At 31.8% G+C, this 27,577-nt stretch overlaps 2 protein-coding genes across 5 annotated transcripts in view; one reads left to right on the forward strand and one right to left on the reverse strand.

The window, feature by feature from the left end:
* H2.0 (Homeodomain protein 2.0) overlaps window positions 1-27,577 on the reverse strand; it is a 160,288-nt gene that overhangs the window by 91,920 nt on the left and 40,791 nt on the right. The gene's annotated exons all lie outside the window — the stretch shown is intronic.
* On the forward strand, window positions 1,388-27,054 carry LOC140432366 (uncharacterized). Its single transcript, XM_072520214.1, has 5 exons — window positions 1,388-1,543; window positions 21,591-21,735; window positions 22,365-22,562; window positions 22,916-23,024; window positions 26,524-27,054. Exons 1-5 carry the CDS (start codon window positions 1,489-1,491, stop codon window positions 26,977-26,979), a joined length of 963 nt encoding a protein of 320 aa, XP_072376315.1. The 5' UTR covers window positions 1,388-1,488; the 3' UTR covers window positions 26,980-27,054.

Here is a 27,577-nt window from a genome sequence, read left to right on the forward strand (position 1 = left end):
GTTTTGCTGTTTACATGCCACGTTTTATTGTATAGGATTTGTCCTACCCAACAAAACGTACAATAAGACGTAGCATGAAAACCGGCCTTTAGACATAATATAGGTAGCAACTATTAGATTTTTAAACTATTATAATGGAAATAAATCTTTGATTGTATTGGTTTCCCGACTTTTAATAATAATACTCCGGCAGCAACTACGTACAGCGTACAGCAGTAAGAAGAAAAAGAATAGACGCCTTTGGGCTTGCAGGTGGCTCTTACGAAGAAATCGTGGACAGGGTATATCAAATTTAATGTTGATATTATACCAAATTAAAAATAATTAATAAAGAAACTAAACTAAAATTATGACTAAGAAGACTATAAAACACTAAACTAAGAATAAAATAAACTAAATAAATAATAAAAGAAAAATACGACACAAAATACGACACAATAGCACACATTATAGATAATAGGTTAAATATCAATGCAACAAACAAAAAATAAATAAGTAAAGAATGTTGTCTCTCGGTAAGAGAATGTTGCTGAATTGACATAAGAATAAGTCACGGTAGTTAAATATGTTGGTGTTACCGGTATTATTAGCGAAAATCATATGATTTTATCATGCGGAATAGGTACCGTCCAATTCTCCTGTGACAAGCTATGAAGAGCCGCATGACAGTGTTTATGACAAAATCATATGACAAATCACACAGTGTAAACATGTAAATTTCACTTCATGACCAAATCATATGACAAATCACATGATAAATCATGTAGTGTAAAGTCGACTTTATTTATTTATTTTGGCGTTTCGTATGTGTTGGCTACAGTATACTGATTTAGTGTATATCATTTTTGTAGTGTTGGCTATCTCAGATCATGAATGCTATCTATTAATCAGAACAATTAAATCTATTATTGTCATCTTCACCCAAGCCTCATCTTTCCTTTTTCATTTCATTTCTTTAAGTTCGGCTCATTTCTGTCTTTCTGTCATCTTCATGTAATAGTGATGATTTTGGGTGTATTACCTACATACCCTGCCGCAGTCCTTGTTAGATTCAATCAGAAGGAGATATGTAATGATTAGTCACACCTGAGAATTTATCTCGGCCATCAATAAATCCAACCCCCTTTGGTAATGAGATCACAGCTCCCTAATATTTGGTACACCAGATTACACTTCCATGCCTTGGATGATTATTTATTTATTTGCCTTAATATTAATAAAAATAATCTCCAACAGCTTTGGCAGTGTTCTAATAGATGTTTCGTTAGAAAATATATCAAAAATAAAAAAAATACTGGGAAATTCCTTGCGATATTTTAAGTGAGACCACTCCAAATCGGTGATTTGAATAGAATTTTATGTTTAGGTAATAATGACTTGTACTTAGTCCCTGTGAAGTTTGTTATCAAAAGCAGCATCAATAATTTTGGGTATAAATACAAGACATTTCGAAACTGGACCACAGTTTGGAAAGAACTAATAGCAAACATGTTTGCCAGTAAAATCATCTTGCTCTTGGGCTTAGCCACTTTCGCTTCTGCTGGTAAGTTTTTACAAATTTTTTTATTTGGATATTTTGTCAAAATAGATTTAATTATATATATTAACTTAAAATTTTATTTAATACAAAAAAATGAAAAATCATTCATTCTCTGATATATTCTCACTATTTGCAATATAATATTAACTTATTTTTTCCCTTAATTTTTCCATTAGACCTTATGTAAAAAATCTACTTTTTATTTGCATTTTGGTCAATTATTTATTACTAAGCTATTTACTAGATTATTAAATGCCATTATAATAATGTATGTAGATTGTTTAAAATTATTTTTGTTTTAAAACAAAAAATCTAAAATGCTGATTTTATATTAATCTGAAATTTATTCCATCTTTATAATTTTTTAAGTTTTCTTCTATATTTTTTCATAAAATTGCTTTTACCAATACTGTTTTTTTGCACCTCATGAGAGAAGTTTTGACCTCACCAGATGTTGCATTGCAAAGAAAGATCTGCTTCTCGCCAGTATTCGCGTTTAAAACGCATTCTACTTTGTTGCCATTGGTGCTTGTTTTTCCTAGATATATAAATTCTTTAACCATCTCGAAGTTAAGATCGTCTATAGTAATATTTTGCCTTATTCGCCATCTGTAATTTGCCTAATGTATTTTGTTATTTCTTCATTTATTATTGACCTATATTTAATGCAACTTTTTGAGAAATTGAGAAAATATCCTTAGCTTCATGTTAATTATCCTACTGTATCTAGGTCATCGGCATAGGCAAGAACGATCTTTGCTCTCCGAGCAGTTATGTCTGGTTTAATTTTCACATATATTTTTTGCATGACATATTTTAATGCCAGAAAGCATTTGATGTGTTCCATCCTACTCTAACTTAAGCAAATCGGTTACTTAAATACATTGACGTTACCGCAGATAGTATGCTTAGTATGCTAGCGTCGGTATGGTCAGCTCAGCCATTGCATTCCATAGTTTTAAACGATTAATTGAATCATAAGCCTAAATGCTTATACCTCTTTATTATACTTCCAATACTTTCCTAGCATTTGTCTAATCATCATCATTATAAAGCCTTTGCGTCAAAAGTTGAACATAGGCCTTAACTAATTTCTTCCAGTTCTCTCGTCAGCTTCCTGCAGGCAATCCCCAATCCCCCAAAATTTCTTTTGACGTCGTCTGTCCATCGTAAAGGCTGTCTATCTTTGCTTCTTATGGCAGCTCGTGTAATTTTTTGGATCGCTAACCGTCATTTATTCTAGCTACGTGGCTTACCTAGTTCCACTTTAGCCATGCTATGCGCTTTATGGCATATCCTTGCTCTTTCTTTATTTCTAATTATGTCTCTGAGAGTCAGTTCAAGCGAGCATTCCATTCGTCTTTGGTCTACTTTAAGTTTGGTTGCTGTAGCCTGGAATAAGGAAAGTGTTTCAGCGCGATAAGTCATGGCTGGAAGAACATTGGTCGAACGTCTTTTTTTTTCAAATAATTTGACATGTTGCTCTTAAAAATGTTCGATTGAGCTCCATGTACAACCCATGCTAAAGTTATTCTTTTTTTCAGTTCAGCAGTTTGGTAGTTTTAGTAGTATTTTACTGAACACTACAATTTTACTGTTTTTCTCTGTGATACATCTGAACTGAATAAAATTTGCTTCTCTAAACAATTAGAGGCATTCGAAATGTGGCTATATAGGCATATTCTGAAAATTCTTTGGACTGAAAAGTCTCAAACGAAGAAGTGTTAAGACGAGTTGAACATGACAGGAAGCTTATGAACACAATTAAAATAAGAAAAACATCGTATTTGGGCCACATAATTGAAAGCGATCAATACACTCTTCTGCACGTCATCATGCAAGGAAGAATAAAGAGAAAGAAAGAGGAAATCTTGGCTAAGGAATATCAGAGATTGGACTAACCTCAGTGTTGAACAGATATTTTACGTTTACATAAGTGATCGCCAGCCAACCATCGTTAGAAGACGACACAATTAGTATTTTTTATTTATTGTCTATACTTGTTGATTTCTCTCCATACCTCATTGTTAGTAATATGAGCCTTCTAAGAAATCTTTACCATTTATCTATATATCTTCTTCTTCATTTACCATGTCCTTTCAGAACGTTGGTTACCATCATAGCTATCTTAATTTTATTCACTGCCACCCTAAATAGCATGCTTGTAACAACACCATACCAATCTCGCAAGTTCTTTAACCTTGAGATTCTTCTTCGTCTTGGACTGCGTTTGCCTGCTATTTTTCCTTGCATAATATATTGTAGCAACCTATATTTGGGACCTCTCATTACATGTCCGAAATACTTCAGCTTTCTCTGCTTGATGCTTTTATGATCTCAGTAGTCTTGCTGAGCTAATGCTTATTTTTGGTTTATTGTTAGTACGTTTAGAATCCGTGCTTTTACTTTAATTAACAACCAAATATAGCAATTCATTTGTGTTAGTTTAGATGATTATTACAAAGGCGAATTACCATGTGATCATGATGGCTTTAGTAAATTCTGTGTTTTATTTCTACATCTGGATCAACTTCGGGCTTTATAATAATATGTAATTTGTTAACTATGTCAATGTATATTCCATTTAATTCGACTTGGGCATTTGAATGTGTTGCGGCTGCAAAATAAAAATTTAATGTTATTTTCGTTTATTTTGATGTTTATTTATTTGCTCACCTACTGAATGTATAAGATTCAGTAGAATTTGGATGTACTTTATACTAGTCTAATGGAATTACCGTATCATCTTCATATCTAATCATTAAGTAATTCCCATTTTTTTTATTTCATATCGTTAAATGTGCTTTTTTGAACAATGGACCCGAGTACAAATTAAATATTTATTAAGAATATAATCCTGTCTAACTCTTCTTTATATAGATATATCTTTGATATGTTTATTTTTAATTTTTGCATGTCGATTCCAGTACAAATTTTTATGATGCGTTTATCTTTGTCACGGATTCCTATATTTTTTAGTACATTTATTCATTTTACATGTAAAACTTCATCAAAGCTTTTTAAAAATCTGCACTTTAAACACGTTAAACCATATTGTTCCAGATTAAATTTCTCAACAGAGCATCATCGCAAACAGTGCAGCTCTAGTTCCGGGAATTTTTCGAAGATCAAATCGCGTGTAATTTTTTCGCATTTGCATCAGATTTTTTCATGAAATAGTCTTAGAAAAATCTTAAGAACGCTTCTCATAACATTAATTCATACTTTAAGTATTTTCTTACTATATTTTTCGAAATAAATGTAGATCTTAGTCTATTTTGACGAATCACCTCGATGTTATATACTGAATTAAAGATACATTTTCTCATTAATTTTCCTTTATAAATGATTTGTGAAAATTTTTTGACTAAAGTTTATTTAACTTTAGGTTTAACTTAATTCCAAAGTTTTTTGTATCTGGTCATGGATCGATAATAAAAGATTATCATCGATCAGATCGACCTTCTGTCAACAGTTGGTTGTTAACTCTCAAGGAATAAAATTCCCTTTTTCGAACTGGAAAATTGTACGTTCCCTTAAAAAACCTAGTCCTATAACATCGAGCTAGTGTCTTATTAATTACAATGTTAGTTACTCAAATTAAGTAATTTAAGGGTCATCTGATCTCATCATGTGGCTAGTATCAAATAGTATATAGACTTTTTTACTGAGGATGATCTGATAGAAACGCAAACGTTCTGAAAATTTACAAATCTATTTTGGATAATTTTTAAAAATTTTAGTTTATTTTCATGAAATAAACAATTAATAATACAATAAAATATTTAAAAAAATATTACTTTTATTTAATAGTTCTGTAATTGGTTGAAGGTAAATAAACATTTATCATCAGTGGCATTACAGCACCTTATGAGCCAAAGCCTTCTTCAGAACAATCTTCCATTCGCCCCTGTCTCTGGCAACTCTTTTCCATACTTTAACTCCGATGGATTTTAGATCATCCTCTATGTTATCTTGATTTGTTTAAGTTAAGCTTTGGTCTTCCTCTGACTCATCTTCCCATTGATCCTCTTCGGTCGAAAATTTTTCTGATCGTTTCATCTTCATCTCGCCTAATTACATGTCCTATCCATCGAAGGTGTGCTAATTTAATACATTTTACAACGTCAATTTCCCCAAAACTTCTGTATAACTCAGTTGTAACGCCTACGCCACAAACCCTCCTCCTCCTCCATATATTTTCCTTAGAATTTTTCTCTCGAAACGTTTAAGCAATTCTTGGTCGTTCTGTGTAAGTGACCACGTTTCAGACCCGTATGTTAACACTGGCCTTATTAGTATTTTATATATGGTAACTTTAATTTTTCTGTGGAAGGTGTCCTTCCAGTTCCAGATTATCAATTATTAGTCTAGGTATCTGGTTGCCTGATCTAGTACAATACATATACTTGGTTTTCTGTGCGTTTATTTTTAATCCTATTCTCACTGCAGACGCCCTTAGTGATCGCAATGCTTCGATCAGAGATTCTGTGAACTTAGCAATAACGTCTATGTCATCTGCATATCCGACCACTTGTACAGATTTATTAAAGATGGTGCCATTCGTATTAATTTTTCTAGTGAGAGAAAAGAGACACGACAGTCCATCTTCCTGTCTCAGTCCATTTTTACAATGGAAGGGTCTTGAAAAGACGTTTTGGATTCTGACTACACTCTCTACGCCTGTGAGTGTAAGTTCCGTTAGTTTAATAAGATGAAGCGGCATTTGAAATTCCACCATAACCTGTTTAAATAAACATTAGTGTCCATTAAAACAATTGTTGGGAGCGTAGAAAAGTTGAGCATGGGCCATTTTTTTTTAATTGCTTATTTATATTGAAGTTACAGCAAAGCGAGTTTGACTACTTTATTAGTGGTAATTATTACCTATATTAAAGAAATAAAATTAAATTATTACCTAGATAAAATTAAAAAATAACAAAGAATTGAGAGAGACAATTCATGTCTCATGTCTAATTTTATGATTTTCTTCTGAATATAATATTAATCGATATATTTTATTAATGTTTCAAAAGATACAAGCAAGCTAAACTATGATGTTATTAAAAAAGAAATATATACATAATTATATAATAAGTAATTTGAAGGTATTTGTCTAGTTGTTACACTTTGGAACAGAAGATTTTTCATATTTCATTGAAAGTTCAAATTAGGTACGAGATTTCTTTGAATAAAACAAAAAAGACGTATTGTTCTCTATTTATTAAGTATACTACAAAACCTTAATTTATTAATCTGATAATACGTTTTCTCCGTCTTCCGTTGTGGAGGATAGAGGAAGGCCGTGATAAAAATCCCAATATGCCCTTATCTGGGAATCGACACAGATATGGCCAAGAAAATTAGGCCTTTTTCTTTAAAGGTGAAATACCTGGTGGATAGCTTTAAGCAGGGTTTAGCTTAACGTCTGCTCGCTGTCCTCTTGTTCTCCGATCAACATTTATACTTTTGAATTCTGAAAATTGTGTAGGGAGCTGATTTTTCTACTTGAACAATATGCACATCACTCCATTTAATTGTTTCTTCGCTGTTATTGTGGGTATAGTTATCTGTGTTTTTAACCAAAGCTTTAATATCGATGAAATCACGAAATTCGTTAGTAATATAGGGTTTTCCATTTTTCTTTGCCAAATTTATTATAGGTGTTAGTTGTGAAGATACATACGGTGGTCACCCTTTCAGAGCACGTTTTTTTCACGTTCTATAAGAGCATGCATTGCACCGCCCTCGTACTGGGTGTGTCTTACCTCAAAAACCTTATGAGTAATGCTTTCAATTACAAGGGCAATTATTTGAGTAAAATAATTATGACATGTTTTATCGTAACATGATCCCTCAAACATTTTAGCAAACAATTTCAGTAACACCTCTACAAGCTCCTCTTTCCTGCCATAAATAGCAATGTCCTTGTTTATTATTTATATCGTAAATGGTGAATTTATTACAGGCAAGCCTTCGATTATAAAAAAAATCACTTCTGTCACTTAATGTAAGTCTCCTGGTTTCTCAGCCTCTCTTTTTAAAATATTCACAGAAACAACATGCATTTGGCTGGAAAAACGAATTATTATACTCAGTATTGAAAATATTTTCATATAAATGCTTTTTAATAGGCTGACAACTGTTTTCTGTACACTGCTTCAAATACAATTGATTCATTTCAGATAAGTTTAAATCTCCCTGTAAATATGTTCTTTGGTTGCGTACTCGGCAGTAATGAGATTCTATTACAGGGAAAGAATCGATGTGTCTTCTTGCAAAATTCTTTCTTTCATCATCTATCCTTGGACATCCAGCCTTTTCATTACCACCTCTTCTTTCATTTTCTTTGAAACCTAAATTTGTTGTAATCTTCTTTAAAGCTGTAAGTATAACTCTGTTGTTTATATTCAATGTATTTTTAAAATAGGTCTTACAGACTCTAATTTCATTTTTATGTAAATTGAAATAGAATCCATTGTACTTACATTGCATTGTAGAATATTTAGGCCTGATAGGGTTAAGATTTTTCACTAAGAAGTCCCGTTGTCTGTTGATTTCTGATAAAGACTAATAACTTGTGTAAATCTGTTGCCTCTCTTCGTCAGTTATTTTCGTCGGACATTTTAGTCTGCATCCATTTTAGTCAAAACGTTCAAAATAATCAAAAGTATGCAAATAACTTTGAAATAACTCTTTGTCGAATGTGTAAAATCATTAGGCTCCTACGAAACTGTAATTGGCTATGCCAATCTCAAAAAGTCAACCAAGTCTAAGCAATATTGACAATTTTGAAGTGTAAAATTTAGAAATTTTACGGTGGAATTGAAAAAATAGATCGCTTAGAAAAAGAAATCAGTTACAAAATAAAACAACTCGAATTGTTACACTTTTTGGAATTTTTTAAATTTGGAATTAAAAAAAGTATCATTTTATGACAAAAAAATATGTGTGACATCTTCACAGACCGTTACTACAGAGTTGTTACCCGTTGGAACAGGTGTATCGATATATATATATATATATATATATATATATATATATATATATATATATATATATAGATCTAGCGGTTAATGAGAGCTCCGTACTAAAACGGTATTATACTAACTCCAGGCGAATATACACCGTGTATATTATTATCTGGGTAGCGCTTTATGTGGACTCCGACCAACACGTCGGATTAAGTGGACTCTGTAATACGTTAAAACACTTTTGGGATCCGTATACATTTCTTTGCGTACCCAACTAAACTCCTCCGATGTTGCCAATAATTTGATTAGTTGTAGATTTTTAAATTTTACAGCAGGTACGTTTTGGAACTTCAAATTTATTTAAATATCAATCAATTTAGTCATCGAGAAATTTCACAAATACGTACTTGGTTAATGTAGTTAAATATTTTAATAATTATAATTTATATTACTTGCTTTAATTATAGATAAACTGAAATTAGTGTCTATTATAAACTTTGAATAGGCAAGTGTCCATGTTTATGTACTAGAATTTTTTTTAATACATTGGCACTGAAATATTTATTATATTATAAATGTACTTTCCGATGTTTCGATTGCTATAGTGTATGACTTACAATATTTGTTTCATCAAGCAGTAAAATTTAAATTATAATAATTTATAAATCAATCTTAAAATTATAATTTTTTACTGTCTAATTTAAATATTTCGATTTTTTAATGTAGGGAATTCAATATACTACTATACTTTAGATACACATAAACACATAGATATAATATTTCGGTGTCTTATGGTATAATTTTAGCCAACATATCTATTACAATTACATATAATATGTTCGGCCTTATCGTTTTAAATACTTTGTCGCTTGTGCAAGCTATCATTGTTTTCAATGTTAAATCATTGTTTTTTGTATCTTGCGTTGTCAGGCATATAATTTTTAATTTAGAAGTACATGTATGTATAATATTCTTTTTTCTGTCACTTGGTTTAAATATAGTACACTTACATTCTTCTTGCTTATTTATTTTTATTCGTAATACTTATAAAGTATGTAATAACGTACCCGTTGTTGCAAAAATCAACAACGGGTACGAAAGATATCAGGTATTAGGGGTAGTATTTGTCAATCGAAATGCCGCTTACGACATATTAAATTAGAGAAAATTTCTCCAAAAATTCTATGACGTCCCCTTAGATAAAAACATTACTTGTTTTATTCACAATCTAGATTGAATTGCTCTCTTCTGTTGATTTGCTTGTATTTGTTTTTCATTTTGTTGATTTTAAGTAAAACATTTTTCGTGTTCTCTTCACTTTGTTGAAGATGTCGCAGACGGGAGAGAGTTTCTTATGAGATCAATATCATTACCATATGCTACAAGTGCTTGGTACTTTGGGCCATTAATGGATTGCATTTTAAATAGGCGATTTCTATTTTAGTAAGCTGTTCTTTAATTTTTTGAATATTTGAATTGAGAATCTGTATATTATTCGACTGTTTTATAACAGTGTTTCTTGTGTTATAGAATATAGTGCTGTTTATATAGTGCTGTTTAATATTAATAAAGTTCAAGCAACAATTCATATATGCAATAACTTGGTACTGATATCTCTGCTCCCCCATACCAGGTAGCAGTCCCGAAAACATTAAAACTGTTACACTCATGCTTCCTATTATCCAACGATTAGCCAGTCCAGGACTATACCCTTATTATGGTACTAATATTGCTGCTGTCCCTTATAAGTGAATAAAATATGCAAGGAAGGTTTTGGCAATTTAATAGGATTTTTTATGTTAGAATATTATTACTCCGAGAAAGTGAAAAATATCCATTTGTTATACGGATTTAATCTATAGATGAAATATTAGAATGCTATTAGCAGCAAATAATATGGCAGATAATATGCTGGAATTAGCAGTAGCATGTACTAACAGTGGCCATACCTAGTCCACTGTTAGTACATGCTTTTAGAAAAGAGAAAGCCAACTTATCCAATTTAAAAGCAGACAAAATCAATTCCAAATATGGATCGTAAGCCAATCCCTTATGTAAAGACTCTAAAGTAATAATTAGTGAAACTGTAAGCCAACAGCATAAAGTGCTGGTACTAGATATACAAGTAAAATATGAAATAAAACCAAAATATCGAGAAGAGTCACAAAAACAATTAATTGACGTTAACAAGCGACAAAGTAGTTCAATTTAGAACAGAAATAAAAAAAGAATGTGTTGGAATATGGAAAAAGGTCATAATGAAATTTGGAGAAATGTGTCAAAAATTATTAAAGAGGGTGTAACTAAAATACTTGAAAAAATCTCAGAAAATTGACTTAAAAATTGGTAAATATAGATAGTCAGACGATGTTTAAGACAATATAAAACACAAGAGAAGATTATATAAGGAGGGACAAGAAAAAATATCAGAATAAGATTATCAAAAGTATCAAATAGATAAAGAGGAAGCAAATGTGCGGTAGCACAATCTAAGGTAGGAGCGCATGAAAAGCTGTACAATGAACTGAGTACTAAGAAAAAAACATATACAAAATTGCTAAAAGTGGAGCAAAGAAAACCAAAGATTTTAATCAGATTAAATGTATACGAAATAAATACATTAAACTATTTATGCAAGGAAAGGATGTAAAAAATAGCTACAAGGAGTTCTTTAACGACCAATTAAACTAAGAGTTTGAGAAAGCATCTATAGAGGCAACAGAGACAGTAATAGCAATGGTGCCGAAAATGACGACCGCGGAAGTAATTTAAGAGCTACATAAGATGAAAAAAGAAAAGGCATAGGTCCTGATGGCATCCCTGGATATATATGATCAGCATTAGGAAAATCAGGAACAAGTTGGCTAACAGGACTATTTAATAGAATTTTGAAAGTAAGGCGAATACCGGATGAATGGAGAAGTAGCATTTTAGTACCTGTATACAAAAACAAAGTAGATGGTAAACTCTGTACAAACTATAGAGCCCTAAAACTACTCTGTAACACCATGAAACTATGGGAGAGAATAATTGATAGTACGATACAGGAAGAAACAGAAATATTCAGTTTAAATTCATGCAAGGCAAATCAACAACGGATGCAATTTTTATCATAAGGCAAGTAATGGAAAACTAATGTTAGAACAAGTGAGGGTAAGACTGATAAATTTCATTTGAGAATAGTATTGCATCAGTGGTCAGTGCTAATCCCTTATCTCTTCTAATTAGTGTTGGAAAAATTAACGAAAACATGTCAAGGAGATATTCCTTGGTGCCTGATGTATGCTAACGATGTGGTGTTAGTAAGAGATAAGGAGAGATAATTGAATTAATGATTGAGACAATGGAGATGGGCGCTTGAGCAAAAGGTCTAAAAATAAGGCAAACAAAAACAGAGTATTAAAGTGTGCATTTAAAAACCAACTTCAGCTTTACTTTAAATCAGGTTATATTTATTTATATAAGTTCATGAAACCAATAATAAAAAAGGAGCTGATTCCAAACCGATAATTTTTATTCAGAGATAAAAAGTATCTCATGATTAATTGAATATACAGAATTATCGATATAACTAAGTAAGAAACTTGTTGAGAAATACGTTTTAGAAAAAAAAATTGTGCTAGTCTTTTTTGACATTGCTTAGGCCTTTGCTAAAGTATAGCATGGAAGTTTAACCTACAAATAGTATACCTATTAGAGCCTAAACTAAACGAGTCCAAATTAGTTCACGTCAAGTTTATACATATGAAAATCTAAAACATTCAATTTACAAAAAACGATGTCTAAATACCTTATGCATCTTTAACAATTACCTGTACCAATGAGACCTGTACTTGAGACTTCTATAGTATATATTAAAAAAAAGGGAGGAACTAAATTATCAGAAAATGTATCCGCAACTCCTATAGTCATTAACTTGGTACTGATATCTCTGCTCCCCGATTTCAGTAAGCAGTCACCAAACCATTAAAACTGCTACATCCATGTTTCCTATTATCCAACGATTAGCCAGTCCAGGACTATATGCATTATTATGGTAGGTACTGATATTGCTGCTGCCCCTCATAAATAAATAGAATATGCAAGGAAGTTTTTGGCAATTTAATACGGTTTTTGTGTGTTACACTATAAATTCTCCGAGAAAGTAAAGAATATGACTATCCGCTATCCGAATTTAATCCATAGATTAAATATTAAAATACTATAGAATAATGCTATTACCAGCAAAAAAACGGTATAATAGTAACGATAAAACCAAATAAATATTTATTAACAGACAAAAGAGATGATGTAGAATAGAGCATATAACGCAACAATAGACCCATAAAATTTTGAAAAATTGGGGCGTTTTAGATATCGCAGATAACGTTGTCACATAAGAGATAAAAGGGAAAATTCAGGTAGCAAACTGATATATGTATCACCTCATAACACTTTTAAATCCAGAAGTGTAATGCGAACTACTAAAATCAGGATATATAAAATAATGTAAGTAAAACTCAGGTATTACTGAGATCAGGATTGCTAGAAAAGCCCTCAGAAGTGTTTTACGACCGGGAACTAATGCTAAGGTCAAACAGGTATATAAAAATTGCACCGTCGTACAAGAAATTAAATCTCAACGCTAAAGTTATTGTTTTGCACTTTGTCTTGATTTGTGATCTTATTCATAACATAATTATCTATTTCTTTCTACGACGCTCAATCGGCTCTTATTTTATTTTTTCATTGTTTGTGTTTTACTTACGTACGTAGATTCTTATTTTTTTTACTGCGGGATGTATTTTTGGATTTAATTTTTTTGCTTAAAACGTAGCAATTGCCAGCTTGTATTCTGTTGTTATTCTCTTTTGTAGTGTTTTTGTTAAAAGTGCTTTTAAATTCCAAATATTTAGACCGATGAAACATTTCAAAGTGATAGCCATATATTTTTTTATTATCGTTGATTTGGAGGACCCTTTTTTGCGCTTTTTTCTATTTAATGTATTAATGTTTTTTGCTTACCAATAATTATTTTCGCTACTATATTAAACTTATCGTCGAAGGTCCGTATAATATGAGAACCTTAATTATTAAACTGTGAGATTTTCTGTATTTGCTTTCCGGGAGATGCTCTCCAAAACGATGGTAAACACGATTGGAGACAGGGCATCTTCCTGTTTGAGGTCACTGGACATTTGAAAGTAAGTTGGCAGTTACTTTTCTTATGTATGCCTAGTTCTTCCATAGCATTTTAGTTACAATCTTATAATTATATCATATGTTTGTTGAAAATCTATAAATAACTAGCTTAATGTTTTTTTTTTATTCCCAACATTTTTCATTAAGTATATAATAGTGAATATTTGATCAACGGTTCATTGAATTTTCCTAATTTCGCATTAATCTTTCCTAATTTCACATTTGTGGTTGCTGGATGTCAAAGAAGACACCATTTTCCATAGCGGGTACTATGATTCCAATGGGGTAAAGTACAACCTACATATTTGTTGCCAAAATTACTTTGCTGCTGTATCGAGTACCGTTTACTGGTATATGAATTTTGTTACGAATTTATACTGTGTGCTGAACTTTATTAAATCTTTTACCGCGAATTGAAAAGCATGTTTTAACCTTTATTTGTAACATTTTTCGTTACCGTTTAGTGACTAGTTTAATGATTTTTTTTGTATGTATTCCCAACATTTCTCATTAACTGCCTAATAGTGAATAATTGATCAACGATTTATTAAGTTTTTCTAATTCCACACTAATATTCACCTACTTTATAGTTCACCTATTTACTCAATCGTTCCAGGTGTATTAGAAAAAATACTGTATATCCTAATTATTAATAGAGATATAGCTTATATATAGCTTATAGCGCTATAGTTTGTGCAGTACATTTTATTATTCCTTTTGTGTATGGGTATACTTTTCAGCAAGTTGGTACTTGCTCTTACTTCTAAATTGACAGATCAGCTGTTTAACTGCCTGTACTAAACTTTCTTTTTCATTTTGCAAATATATATAAAATTCATAAAAATCACTCTGACATACCGATGATTGAAATATTGGATACCCTATACTATTTAATCAACGGAAATACTAAGATCACACGGAAAGAATATTATGGGTTATTTCTGGTTTCGTCAAAATTTAAACTGAAATTACTAACAAGAAAGTGCTCTCACTTCCACATGTTGAAATTGATATATAGTACCAACAGATGCTAGTCATATACCATCAACACTAATAAAATGGAAACTATCAAATTAATGTCAATTTCATTTAATCAAATGTACTAACCTTAAAAATGATCATTTAACTAAACACACCTCAAAAATATTTACAATAAATTAAAAAAAACTTAAGCGTTATAAAAGTAACAGAGCAGCAAAGCTCACAGCATAAGAATAATAGTGCCTCGTACTTTTATATAGAAATTTGTTGACAGACAAATATTTATTTTTTTATATACTAGGTTTTAAAAAAAATGTACTCAAAACAAATAAATATTATCTAACAAGTGTTTTATTCCAGTTTCATATGAAAGCACCAGATCTTAGATATTATAAATTTCGTCATAGGTGCAAATTTGAATTGAAAACCAACTCATAGAGCATATAGTGAAATAGAAATATCTTAGCCCTCTATTGCCCCTACTTTTTTGTAAACTTGTTTGTTTATAAAATGTTTTAATTTGTATATGTGCTCAAATATCCATTTACAACAACTAGTAATTTTTTTAGATTTTTTAAATTTCGTTTGGGAAGTGTTTTGGGAGTGTTTAGCAAAAACTAACGAAACAAGTTATATACTTATTTATTATGCCATTCAAAAAAACAAATATTTGTAGTTGTAAAACATAAAGCAACTTTACATTTATCGCACATTACTTTAGAAGTATTACAGCATCCTGGTTTTTTGCATCTTCCCTTTTTTTCAGAAATTACTGGCCTTTGGTCAAGCCTAACTTCCTTTGGTATTACAATAGCAGTAGATCCTCTCCTCTGTTTTTTTACAATTTCGTTCTCAATTTCACTGAGCCTGGGACGTCCTTTGTTTTTGATCTGGTCAGTTCTTACTAACAGTACGCTACATAAGTGGGACTTAAACTGTAACAAAGGCAACTGGTTTTTCTTTTTAATTTCAAAGTAATCGTAATCACGAGGATGCAACAACCAGCTGTTAACAACAGCTAAATCCAGAAGGTGAAAAAATATTTTTAGATACCACTTTTTAGATCTTATGTCTGTTCGGTAAAGAGCAATTAGTGAATCCATAAGATCGACACCTCCAATAAATGTATTATAAAATTGCACTGAATTTGGACAGCATACAATAATTCTTGATTTTTGTTTTTTATCCCACCTCTTGACTAAGGAAGTAGGCTCAGAACCAACAAATGTACTAAGCAAATTAACCGGTTTATTATCGTACCACTTTAACGCTGTTTGTCTTATGCCATTTACTGTAGCGTGCTTTTCTTCTACAGTACCTCTGCCCTGTTTCTTCATATTCTTGTCATCAGAAAAATGGCAATAAGGCAATCTGTTTGGAAGAACAGTTCCCAAACATTGCAGTCCACGTTTTTCCATTTCAATCTGCAACTGAATGCTATTGAACCAGTTGTCAAAATATACTTTATAGTATTTGTTTGGTTTGACTATCTTACACATTCTTATTACTACATTACCGCTGGTGTCTACATTAGGTAAATGAAGAGGATGTTTAACAGTTCCTGTATATAATTCCCAGTTATAAACAATACCATTGCTATCACACAAAACAAATGCCTTGTATCCCCATTTTTTGGGTTTGTTCTTCATATATTGTTTTAAAGAATGTGCCTCTTTGAATGGTATCATTGGTTCATCAATACACAATTTTTCACTCATTGGAATACTTTGAAAATTTTAAACTAAACCGTTGATGAACGGAACATTTTAGTTTTTATTTCTTCCCAGCGATTCCTAGATATAGTATCGACTATTTGAGCAACACGTGTTTCCTTCTGCCAAAATGATCTTGTCCTTGGCATGCCATATATTGACATCAGTAGAACAGATCCAATAAATTGGTTTAATTCTGTTAGTGTCATATTTAATGGTTTATTTATATTCTTTTGCAGTGCATACAAATTACTTTGTTCTATTATGTTTTCCAGCATATTGGTAGATATCATCTTTTTAAAATAATGTAGAGGGGATTCCGGTTCTAATAATTTGCATGTTGGTAAATTACCTTTCCATTCTGGAATTGGAAATACTGTTCGGGAACCACTCTTCCACTGAATGTTTTTTACGATCATTTTTGACCTTTTGAGCACATTTTGTTCAGTGTGTTTTTCTGTTTTATCGGTATCGCCCTCATCTTCATCTTGGTCTAAATCTAAATGGGTATCCTGGTCTAAATTTGCTTCGTACAAATCGTCTTCATTTTCCATTTTATTTGATCCTGGATCGATTGATATCTGAGTACCTGGAAAATTCATTATTACTTTCTTATTATCACTATCAAAGTCAGAGTCTTTGTATTCCTCGGATATTTACTGCTTTTCCCGTAGAACGTCTTTGTATCCATCTTAAAGAAATAATTTAAAATAATATGGTCCAGCGTGGATTCAAAGCAACATACCTGTTTTTATCACAGTACTGAAACAACACAATAAAATAAACAAATGTCAACGGTAATCAATATCTAAATGCTGATATAATGCCTCTGTATGTATTTTTATATAAATTGTACACAATTTATAACAATAAATCACGATCGAAAATACAAACTAATAAGGCAGTCGTCTCCATTTGACATATTGTTAAACATTTCCATATAGGTTTCATCATATGTTCACAAAGTGTATTAAAATGTATAACCAAATGTTGCCTGAAATTAACAGAGGGCATACTAGAGTCGGACATTGTTTTAAAAAAGTTTTCTGCATCAAAAACTCTTGTGTTGCCTTAAGTACACACGGGGCTATAGAGGGTTAAAATAGCTATATCGAGCGAGGATAAGGTTATTGATGAGGAAAAAAAGACCTATCGCTGAGGAAGTGAGAAAGTAATTGGCAAACGCAAAGAGCACTTTAATTACATTAAATGATGATCATTACAATCTATTATGACACACATATCTTGATACACATATAACAAGACAATTAATAAACACGTTAAGAGAATATTAAGAAATAATAACCAAAATTTAATTTTTAATACACAAAAGAAATAATGATATACAGAAGATACACAAATTAAAAAAACGTTATCCCCTTATTGTACGCAAGAGAGATACCTCTAGGAAAAATCAAAACGATCGAAAATATATACCAAAACAACACAATAAAAGTAAAAGTAGAAGAAGAACTAACCGACCCTATTGAAGGTGACAATGGAATAAAACAGGGATATTACCTGAGTCCTCTATTATTCAACCTGATTATGGATGAAATAATAAAAAATAAGAACTAAAAATAATCTGCTGTACAGACGACGCAATACTACTCTTTCAAAGTGAAAATGATTTACAACGTATGCTGCACCAATTTCATATAACCGCCAGAAAATTTAACATGTTAATTTCCCCAAAAGAGACAAAATGCATGGTTACAACAGCAAATTTACTAAGATGTTAATTGGAGCTGGAAGGTCATTATAATAGAAGAAGTGTTAGAGCTTAAATATCTAGGCATCACATTATCTAGCTACGGAAAGCTCGAAACTAAAGTGCAAGACCCAGTAAATAGAGCAAGCAGAGCCACAGGCTGCCTAAATGAAACATTATGAGGAACTAAAAATATCGGAAAAGAAACGAAAGGCAGAATTTACAAAACAGTCATCAGACGAATAATGACATACGCGGCAGGAACAAGATCTGACACAGAGAGGACAAAAAGGATATGACACAGCAGAGATGAAAACACTTGGAAAAATTGATGGTAAGACACTATGGGATAGAGCTAGAAGTACAGATATACGACGTAGATGCAAGGTGAAGAACATCAAGAACTGGTTAAGAAATAGAAGAGTAGAATGAAACGATCGTATATGCCGAATGACAACAAATAAAACAATAAAGACGGCAAGAGACGGTTAACCCATAGGAAGACGATCAGTAGGACGACCACGAAAACGATTGAAAGGCAACTTACTGGAGGCACATTGAAAAACAGACAGAGTTATGTCTATATAAAAAGAAATAGTAGAAGAAGAAGAAGATACACAGGATAAACATTAAAATAGTTGCAAGAAAGATAAAATAAATCAGTCATATTAATGCAGAATAGCAGAGGACAGAGTGTTTAGAGAAAATAATCAATGTCATATTAATGTAAAATAGCAGAGGAGTATTTGTCATAGCTTTGGACAAGTGCCCAATTGAAAAAAGAACACAGGTCGTTCAAAAAAGACGGAACTCTAGAAAGAAAATAGAATAGATTAAAAAAAATAAAAGCATAAACATGTGTTTTTCTACTTTTTTAATATTGAAGATACGTAAATAGAACATTGAATTAAAATGTAACCTTTGATATCTGTGATAAACCCTCACCTGAACAGTGGCGACGATGTATGTAGTTAAGATGGTTTACACTTATTTTAACTGTTTTTTTTTATTATCTATATATGAGTTGTGACAGATATCACAAACTTATTTATTTTCCACAAAGAGGCTCTTTAGAACCTAAAATTATTACTATACAAATCTGATTTGACATATCTTCAAAAAGTAATACACGGCATGTAAAATTTAAATTTTTAATAAAAAGTAAAAGATTACGCATTACTTATGGGGTTTAAAAAGCGAGCCTTTAGGAAGATTGAAGTACTAATAAGACCACCGCAATCGGGCATACCCCGGGTAATGATTAATTAATTAATCGGCTAATTCTTCAGTCACCCCTTTAATATGATTTTGTCAAATTGGTCCTTTTTAGGACCAACTATTCTAATAACATATGTGTATAACTGTTAAGGGTATATCTAAAAATCAAGAAACTTTACTTTACTTAAACTTATCAGACATATGAGCTAAACACGAATCTAACTAATTTCTAGTATAGGAAACACATATAGGGCCTAACCTAGGATATTTGGTATATAGCTGATCGCTGAAAACCACATTATAGATATAGACATACTATTTCTATCGGAAAAAGCTTTGAGCTTGGATCTACCATCTACATATTTATTGAAAAATAATACAAATACCGACATTGAGCATCTGAGCACAAAGCTTATTACGAAATCTGGACCAAAAATACAGGTGAGGTGCACATCCTTCCGCCCTTAAAACATAGACGCTTGCACTATATGCATCTGCTGCCGAATATACCACTTTAGACAAATTAACTATTCTTTCTTTTTGTGCACACTACTACCAATTTTAACACAAAAATATCTATTGTAGCTCTTAACCATATTTATTTTGAGATAACCTTTTATCGAGATATCATATGTAGTACACAAATAAGACCAGAACTAAAATAATAAAAAAGCTTTATACAAGATATCGCAGAAGATTGGATGAAATAAAATTACTTTTTATTAATCGGATGCTTACATAAAACGTACATAGACATACTCACGTAAACAAAATATATTAGGAAATTTCTGTAATTAAAAAAAAAAACATCGAGTTCGGCATTGAACTAATAAAATTATATTAAATAAAAGAACAACATTTTTAAAAATGCAGAAAAATAAAATTTCCTATGCAAGCGAATATTTCATTAAATAATAAGCCCAAATCCTTTTGTATCTATATACCTGTTTTTAAAGAACCAGTTCCCTTTTAGTACGTAGTTATACCAGGTAAAAAGATATCCTCTGTTACTCAGTGTAATGCGTATTAGATTGCACTGTCTACGAACAGTAGATACAAATAAAGAGCCCATATGAACCGTTCAGGGTATGTGTTGAAAATATACGGTTTAATCACACAGTTGCCAAACTCTTAGAGCTTACTTAAACCGATAAACGTATGGTTCAAATATACATTGAAGAAGATCTGTACGACCCCTATAATATATACACGTGAACTAAACGATATACATTTATGATACAGGGGTATTTACGGGCGCCAAAAAATTTTTATAAATTATTAAACTATACATGTTGATGAATCGACAGAACCAATATTATGGAATGGCCAAGTGAGCTCCGTATATCGGTATCCACTTGACCACGGAGCTCAATTGAACCTGAATTTTAACATGGGCGGAGTCCACTTTATGCCGTAGATATATATATATATATATATATATATATATATATATATATATATATATATATATTTGCCAACCTGAATGACCGATTAAACCTCTGAGTTCACTAGTTGAATACTTTAGAAATATATATATATATATATATATATATATATATATATATATATATATATATATATATATATATATAGCAATGTTAATTAATGCGAGACTAGTATAACATAAATAAGGAAAAACTCGCTTCGCAACTCGCAACTAAAAAAGAAAATAGATGAAGGTGAAAGGCAACCGTAAATACGCATTTCTGACTATTTGGTTGTCATCAGTACGGTGCAGCCAAGTTAGAAACTGAGCAAATTGGCAGTACTGTCCGAAGTCTCTGCATTCCAGCCAGATGACTGCAACACCGTTACGAAGGAAGCTACAAGTATCAGAGGAAAGGATTATTCAGGAGCAATGTTACCAATTGTGGTAATAAATAGAGAAGACCCTATGTTCTAGTTCTACATTTCTTGTTTGAAACATTTTTTTCTGGGGCTTACAGCTTCTTGGTAAATTGTTGTTTTCTCCCTATAAAGTGTGGTATTAGGTCGGGTGGAGGAGTGGCAAACTCTTTTGCATCTTTTTTGAGGTCCTAATATTGACATTCTCAGCAAAATTTTGCTTGTTCGTATAATTTTTAGTGGTATTTTCGTTTCTGACAACTGGATTAGGTACTAGTGATTAGTGATTAGTGATACGACTATGTTTATAGAATAAAAAAAAGAATACTTTTGTTTGAAAATATCGTACGATTTAACAACATTTATGTTATCAGTTAAAAACTTGTCCATTATCTAAGCAAATTATAACAAAATATATTTAATTTTAGGAAAAGACCTCGACACTGGCTATGAAATTCTGAAATGTGCCAACAAAGCAATGAGACCAGGAGTACCTGAATTGGGAATTCCACAACACGATCCTTACGTGGCTATTAGAAACTTATCATGGACTGGAGATATCGGTGTAGCAAGGTGAGAGAGCATACAAGATTATGTGACCCATCTGACCTGTAACGTCTGCATCTATTAGTATCCCTAATTAATCAGAATCTTTAGTAAATGTTATTATTAACCTGTTTCTAAGAAGTATATTAGATAAAGGACTAAATCTTTTTAATTTTTTTAATATATTTGTGTATTTCTTATGAAGTCTAAATTGATAAAATCATAGAACTGTGTTTTGTACATAAAAACACATTCTTCTTCTTTTACTTAGAATGGTTATTGTTTAAAAAAAGTCTGGAGATCTCTTTTACAATTTATCATTTTCTTTCAATAAAGGTTGTCTCCTAAAGACTTAACGGATATGACATTTCGTTAGGTTTAAATTTTATTTTGTTGGTTCTTGCGCCTTGACTAAAAGTGATATACCTAAATGTCTCTGCCGTTTGTTTATCGCATTAATCTTTATTTGTCTTTATTTACTACTGACTTATTAACTTACTATTACGTTTATTCTAAAAGTTGAGCCAAATTAGTACCTAGTACATTTTCTTAAAAATTTTTGATATTTTTTCTATTTATATGAGATTTTTAAAGTATCCTATTAAATATTTTTTTGGTATTTTATTCAAATTTAAAATTTTCTATTAATTTTCTAGCACTTCAGTCGAACTTAATACTTTGAGATGGGCTGGTCTTGCTGACTGGGATATCTCAGCTAAACAAATAAATGATGACGCTGACGACGAGGCAGTCTTTGACTACACCACATATTGGCCCATTTTCACAATCACTGGCAAATATGCAGCTACTGTTAAAGAACTTTTCCTTACACAACACTACAAAGGAGATTTCAAGTAAGTATTTTTATGATTATTATATCTGATGAGTTTAGATCTAGCTCGGATGATAGCACCCTGTATGGACTCGTGTCTAGGATACAAGTTAAAAATGATCAATGGCAGCTGTCACAATGTCAAAAAGCGAAAAAACCAAACAGAGAAGGCTGATCTCGAAACAAATGACAGATAATCGGCCTAAAAGAACAAGACCTCGATACTAAAATTTACTGACCCTTCAGGTTCGAGGTGGGGGTAATGAACCTACATTCCATCTACCATAAAAAATGTTTCTATGTTTAAAACGAGCACATTTATGTGCAATATTTGCAAATATTTTAAAATCGAATTAATATAAAATAATTTTTTAGAATAGTAATCGAAAAACCAAAATGGACTGGAGTAATCCAAGCAGGTAAAATCCAACCCAACGCCACTGTAGATAGTTTCACAGTTAGCTGGCATGTAGCAGATGTAGATGTAAGTTTTTTATTATACTTAAGACCTATAGTTTGTATATATATATATATATATATATATATATATATATATATATATATATATATATATATATATATATATATATATATATGTATATATATAGCAGTAGGATCGTTTTAGCCTGTCGCATAAGTAATGAAAGTGTCTGTTCAGATTTGCCTCAGGTAGTCAGCGGTTCTTAAATGAAAAATGTACGGTTTACTTAATTTGATAATACGACATTAGAGATTTTTTTAATAAAATAACTTTGTATTATGTTTTATAATAATTGAATATCATAATGTAAATTTATAAACATTGAGTATGAAATATACAGGGTCATTAACAGGTTAAAAGTTTTCAAACTTCTGATCGTCACTGGTTTCTGCAAACTTGAAGTTCAAAGTTTTTGAAAAAATTTTCATATTACACATGCAACTTCAAAAATTAATATTGTGGTTAATATTTATGCTGAAGAAACAAAAATTCTTTTTCAGCGTGTACTAAACTCTATTTTTATTTAAGCATAAAAAAATTTGCCAATGTTAATACTGGATGTTACAGTATTAACATTGGCAGTATTAACAAATATAATACAAAATTTTGTATTATATTTTTATTTTTATATATTTTATAAATATATCTATAAAAATATATATCTATATAAAACAAAGACTTATTCCTACTTCCCACACACACCTTCCCAAACCCACCGAGGTAGGTTGTCCTCCTGCGGTACAACCAGCCCCGGCTTTCCTCCGTCCCCTGGTCGTTGGAGCCAGGTCTCGACTATTTCGCGGTTAATCCCGTCAGGCAATGGGAGATTTCCGTGTATTTACATTTAAGTGGTAGGTTAGCCCATTTGGCTTTATCACTACCGGTCAAAGCAATTGTTCGGCGATCTAATGATGGTTGTGTGTGCCGATACTTGCTTTCCCTTTTCTGCACCAAGTGCAGTCGAGAGCGAGCAAGCATCGATTCCTTTCATCCGTCGTCTAATACCCAGTCATTCGTCCAGTCATGTCCTTAATCTACCTTACTTGCTAATCTAATTTTTTTGGTGCTTGCATTCAAGAGCGTCGTGCGGCGTGCCTCCGGCTCTCTCCTGCATGCGGTTATTGTTTTATTTTTTTTTTGTTTTTTTTTTTGTGGTTGGTACCCTTTTGTGTTAATTTTTCTAGCTACGTCTTAATCTATGGACAGGTATTATCACTATCTGATTCGCTATCCGACTCATTTGAATCTTTATCATTACGAATAAATAAAGGTCTTACTTCATCAATAACTTCTTCTATTTCATATGACTCTAAAATTTTTTTTCAGTATGCTCAATACATTTCCGCCATTGTTCCTCATTGACTTGGTTTAGTGCATCCTGCCAGAGTTGTAAAACGCTGGCTTCGTCGGTGGTCTTACATGCATGTTTATCACAGTAGTTTTTAGTGATGCCCCACACCAATTCAATTGGATTGTACTGGCAGTGATATGGTGGTAGTCTTAGGACCTCATGACCATATTTTAGTGCCATTTGATCAACGACAAATTTTTTCTCAGTAATGTGTTCTTTGCACTTATTTAAATAATTTAAAACTAGATGTTCGTGTTCTATATGTTTCTCCAACAGCCACTTTCTTAAGTCTTCTTTTTTCCAGCTGCTTGTGGGAAACTTTTCCTCCTTTCTGGTGTGATACGAAGCATTTTCTAAGACTATTAATGACGGATTTTCCAGATTTTTTAATAATTTTTCCTCAAACCAATGTTCAAAAATATCGGCGTCCATATTTCCGTGGTAATCATCAGTTTTTTTTTGTCGGAGAAAATATAAGACTAGCATTGGGTATAAAACCTTCCGTATTTCCTGCATGCAATATAATATATCTTTTGCCATTACTCGCACTAGTACTTGAATAGCATTTGGTACAATCATCTTGCCAGGATGATTTAGTATTATTTCCTTTCGCAAAAATCCATGTTTCGTCAAGAAACACAAATTGTCTGGCAAATTCGGAATTCTTGTTTTTTAAATAGTTTCTTATAAATTTCCACTTTTTTCCAACAACATTGTACAGCTCGCACAACACTTTACGATTATTGGTTTTTTTTTGTATCTAAGACCCATAGCTTTTAATACTTTTGATAAACTGGTCAAACTCATATCACAAAGTTCTCTGTCCTTTATTTTTTGAATAAGTGTCTTTCTTGTAACATGTTCTTTTGCTTTGTACATGTCATAAATGATATTTCTGATTGAGATTTTAATACCTTGTGGCAAATCGAGGGTTTTCGGATGCAAACGAATCCTTTAATTTTCCTTACTTAATTCCTCCTCACTCATTTTGCGAACTCTTTGCAAGGTCCGTTCTGAAATTCCACAAGCTGCACTTGTCCTTTTTTGAACTGCCAGTACTGATGTAATTGGTCTCATGTTGATTTTTTCTAAAGTAAAATAATTTTCCACTTTCAACACAATTCGACGCTCACTCGGAGATAAAGACTCGTTTTTTCACGATTTATAAAAAAATTGTTTTGGTAGCGCTGATTTATCCTCAAGTACTACAGCCGACCAGTAGGAGGTTCGGTACCACAAAGCAGGTAGAAAAGGGAAAGCATAACAGAGTGGCTGTAACTAGAGTCATAAATTATTTTTCGGGCGTTAATCCGAAATACGACAGGGTAAAACGACTTCACTTCGGTTCTAGCTCGACCTGGTGAAGTTATTTTTTCTATGCTAACTTAATGCATTGAACTGATGCAAGTCATAAATACGGACGAATGCCTTTCACCTTTTATAACTTTTTTCCTTTTAATTTCATTGTTGCTCCAAGCAATGCTATTACTACTTACTTGCTTTATACTTTGACAGCTAAATTATTTTTGACTAAATGTTATAAATGGAAATTATCCTGGAGAAATAATATTATTCACTACTAGCAAGTGATGCATATAAGTTATACTGGCATTAGGTAAATTTAAGTGATATTAGTAGGGCATTATAAATATTTGATCACAGATATTTCTAATCCATTCGATTAATATTTTTCTTGCAAGTGATGCATATGTTATACTGGCATTAAGTAAATTTAAGTGATATTAGTAGGGTATTATAAAAAGTTGATCACAGATATTTCTAATCCATTCGATTAATATTTTTTTTGCAAGTGATGCATATAAGTTATACTGGCATTAGGTAAATTTAGGTGATATTAGTAGGGTATTATAAATATTTGATCACAGATATTTCTAATCCATTCGATTAATATTTTTTTTTGCAAGTGATGCATATGTTATACTGGCATTAGGTAAATTTAAGTGGTATTAGTAGGGTATTATAAAAAGTTGATCACAGATATTTCTAATCCATTCGATTAATATTTTTTTGCAAGTGGTGCATATAAGTTATACTGGCATTAGCTAAATTTAAGTGATATTAGTAGGGCATTATAAATATTTGATCACAGATATTTCTAATCCATTCGAATATTTTTTTTTTGTTTCACAGGTTTCCATTACTGGATTGGGTCTCATTGGAGATGCCACAGCTCTGGCTATTCAAGAAGGTATTAAAACAGCCCTCAATACTGATCTTATCGGAAATACCATTGGAGACTTCCTTAAAATGAGATTCAACACTGTCTGGTACCCCACAGGTAAACTCTGGGTTCTCATGGACTGGTGCAATGCCAACAGCAGTACCACCGAGGCAGCATCAACACCTGCACCAGTGACAGATGCACCATCGACAGCTGCACCTGATACAGATGCACCAGTGACAGATGCACCAGTGACAGATGCACCAGTGACAGATGCACCATCTACAGCTGCACCAGAGACAGATGCACCAGTGACAGACGCACCAGTGACAGATGCACCGGTGACTGATGCACCAGTGACAGATGCACCAGTGACAGATGCACCAGTGACAGATGAACCATCGACAGCTGCACCCTCTTTTTAAACATATAATTAACTAAGAATAGATTTATTATCCAACTTTGTAACAAAATAATGCAATAAGAAAAAAATAATTTATTATCAAATTTTATTTACACAATCAAAATCCCAATAAATAGTTTTATTCTGGAAATAAGTGAAACTATATGGCCAGATATTTATCATTGAAGCCATATTATTAATTCTAAAACTTGTTTGATAACAACAGCTTGGAACTACTAACAGTCTCTTAAGCAATTGTCAAGGTATAATTTTAATATCGCTGCCACCATATAAAGAAATTTCTAACAACGAGTTGCTAGAAATTGTTATAGTTGACGATGGCTATATGTTTGAGGTTGTTTCCGTTGGTTTGTTAGTAACCAGAAGTTTTCATTTTTCATGGACTTTAAAGCCACATCTGCAATGTGTGTATTTTGTTGTTTCAAAGCCCACATTTAACATACAAAGAAAACAAGCAACCAAACATAACAATTTATTGTTTCAAGATACAGATGTTAAATTGTGGAAAGGACAGTAGTTTCCGCATATGTATGAATAAATCACTTTTGCTCCATAAAGGGAGCTAAAGACAGATATGACAACTACCGAGGAATACCAGT

Source organism: Diabrotica undecimpunctata, chromosome 1, assembly GCF_040954645.1.
Source record: "Diabrotica undecimpunctata isolate CICGRU chromosome 1, icDiaUnde3, whole genome shotgun sequence".
Taxonomy (NCBI): domain Eukaryota; kingdom Metazoa; phylum Arthropoda; class Insecta; order Coleoptera; family Chrysomelidae; genus Diabrotica; species Diabrotica undecimpunctata.

Coding starts and splice junctions, on each gene's coding strand:
- LOC140432366 (XM_072520214.1), top strand. CDS start 1,489: ATGTTTGCCAGTAAAATCATCTTGCTCTTGGGCTTAGCCACTTTCGCT. Junction 1,544..21,590: donor AGCCACTTTCGCTTCTGCTG/GTAAGTTTTTAC, acceptor ATTTAATTTTAG/GAAAAGACCTCGACACTGGC. Junction 22,563..22,915: donor CACTACAAAGGAGATTTCAA/GTAAGTATTTTT, acceptor ATAATTTTTTAG/AATAGTAATCGAAAAACCAA.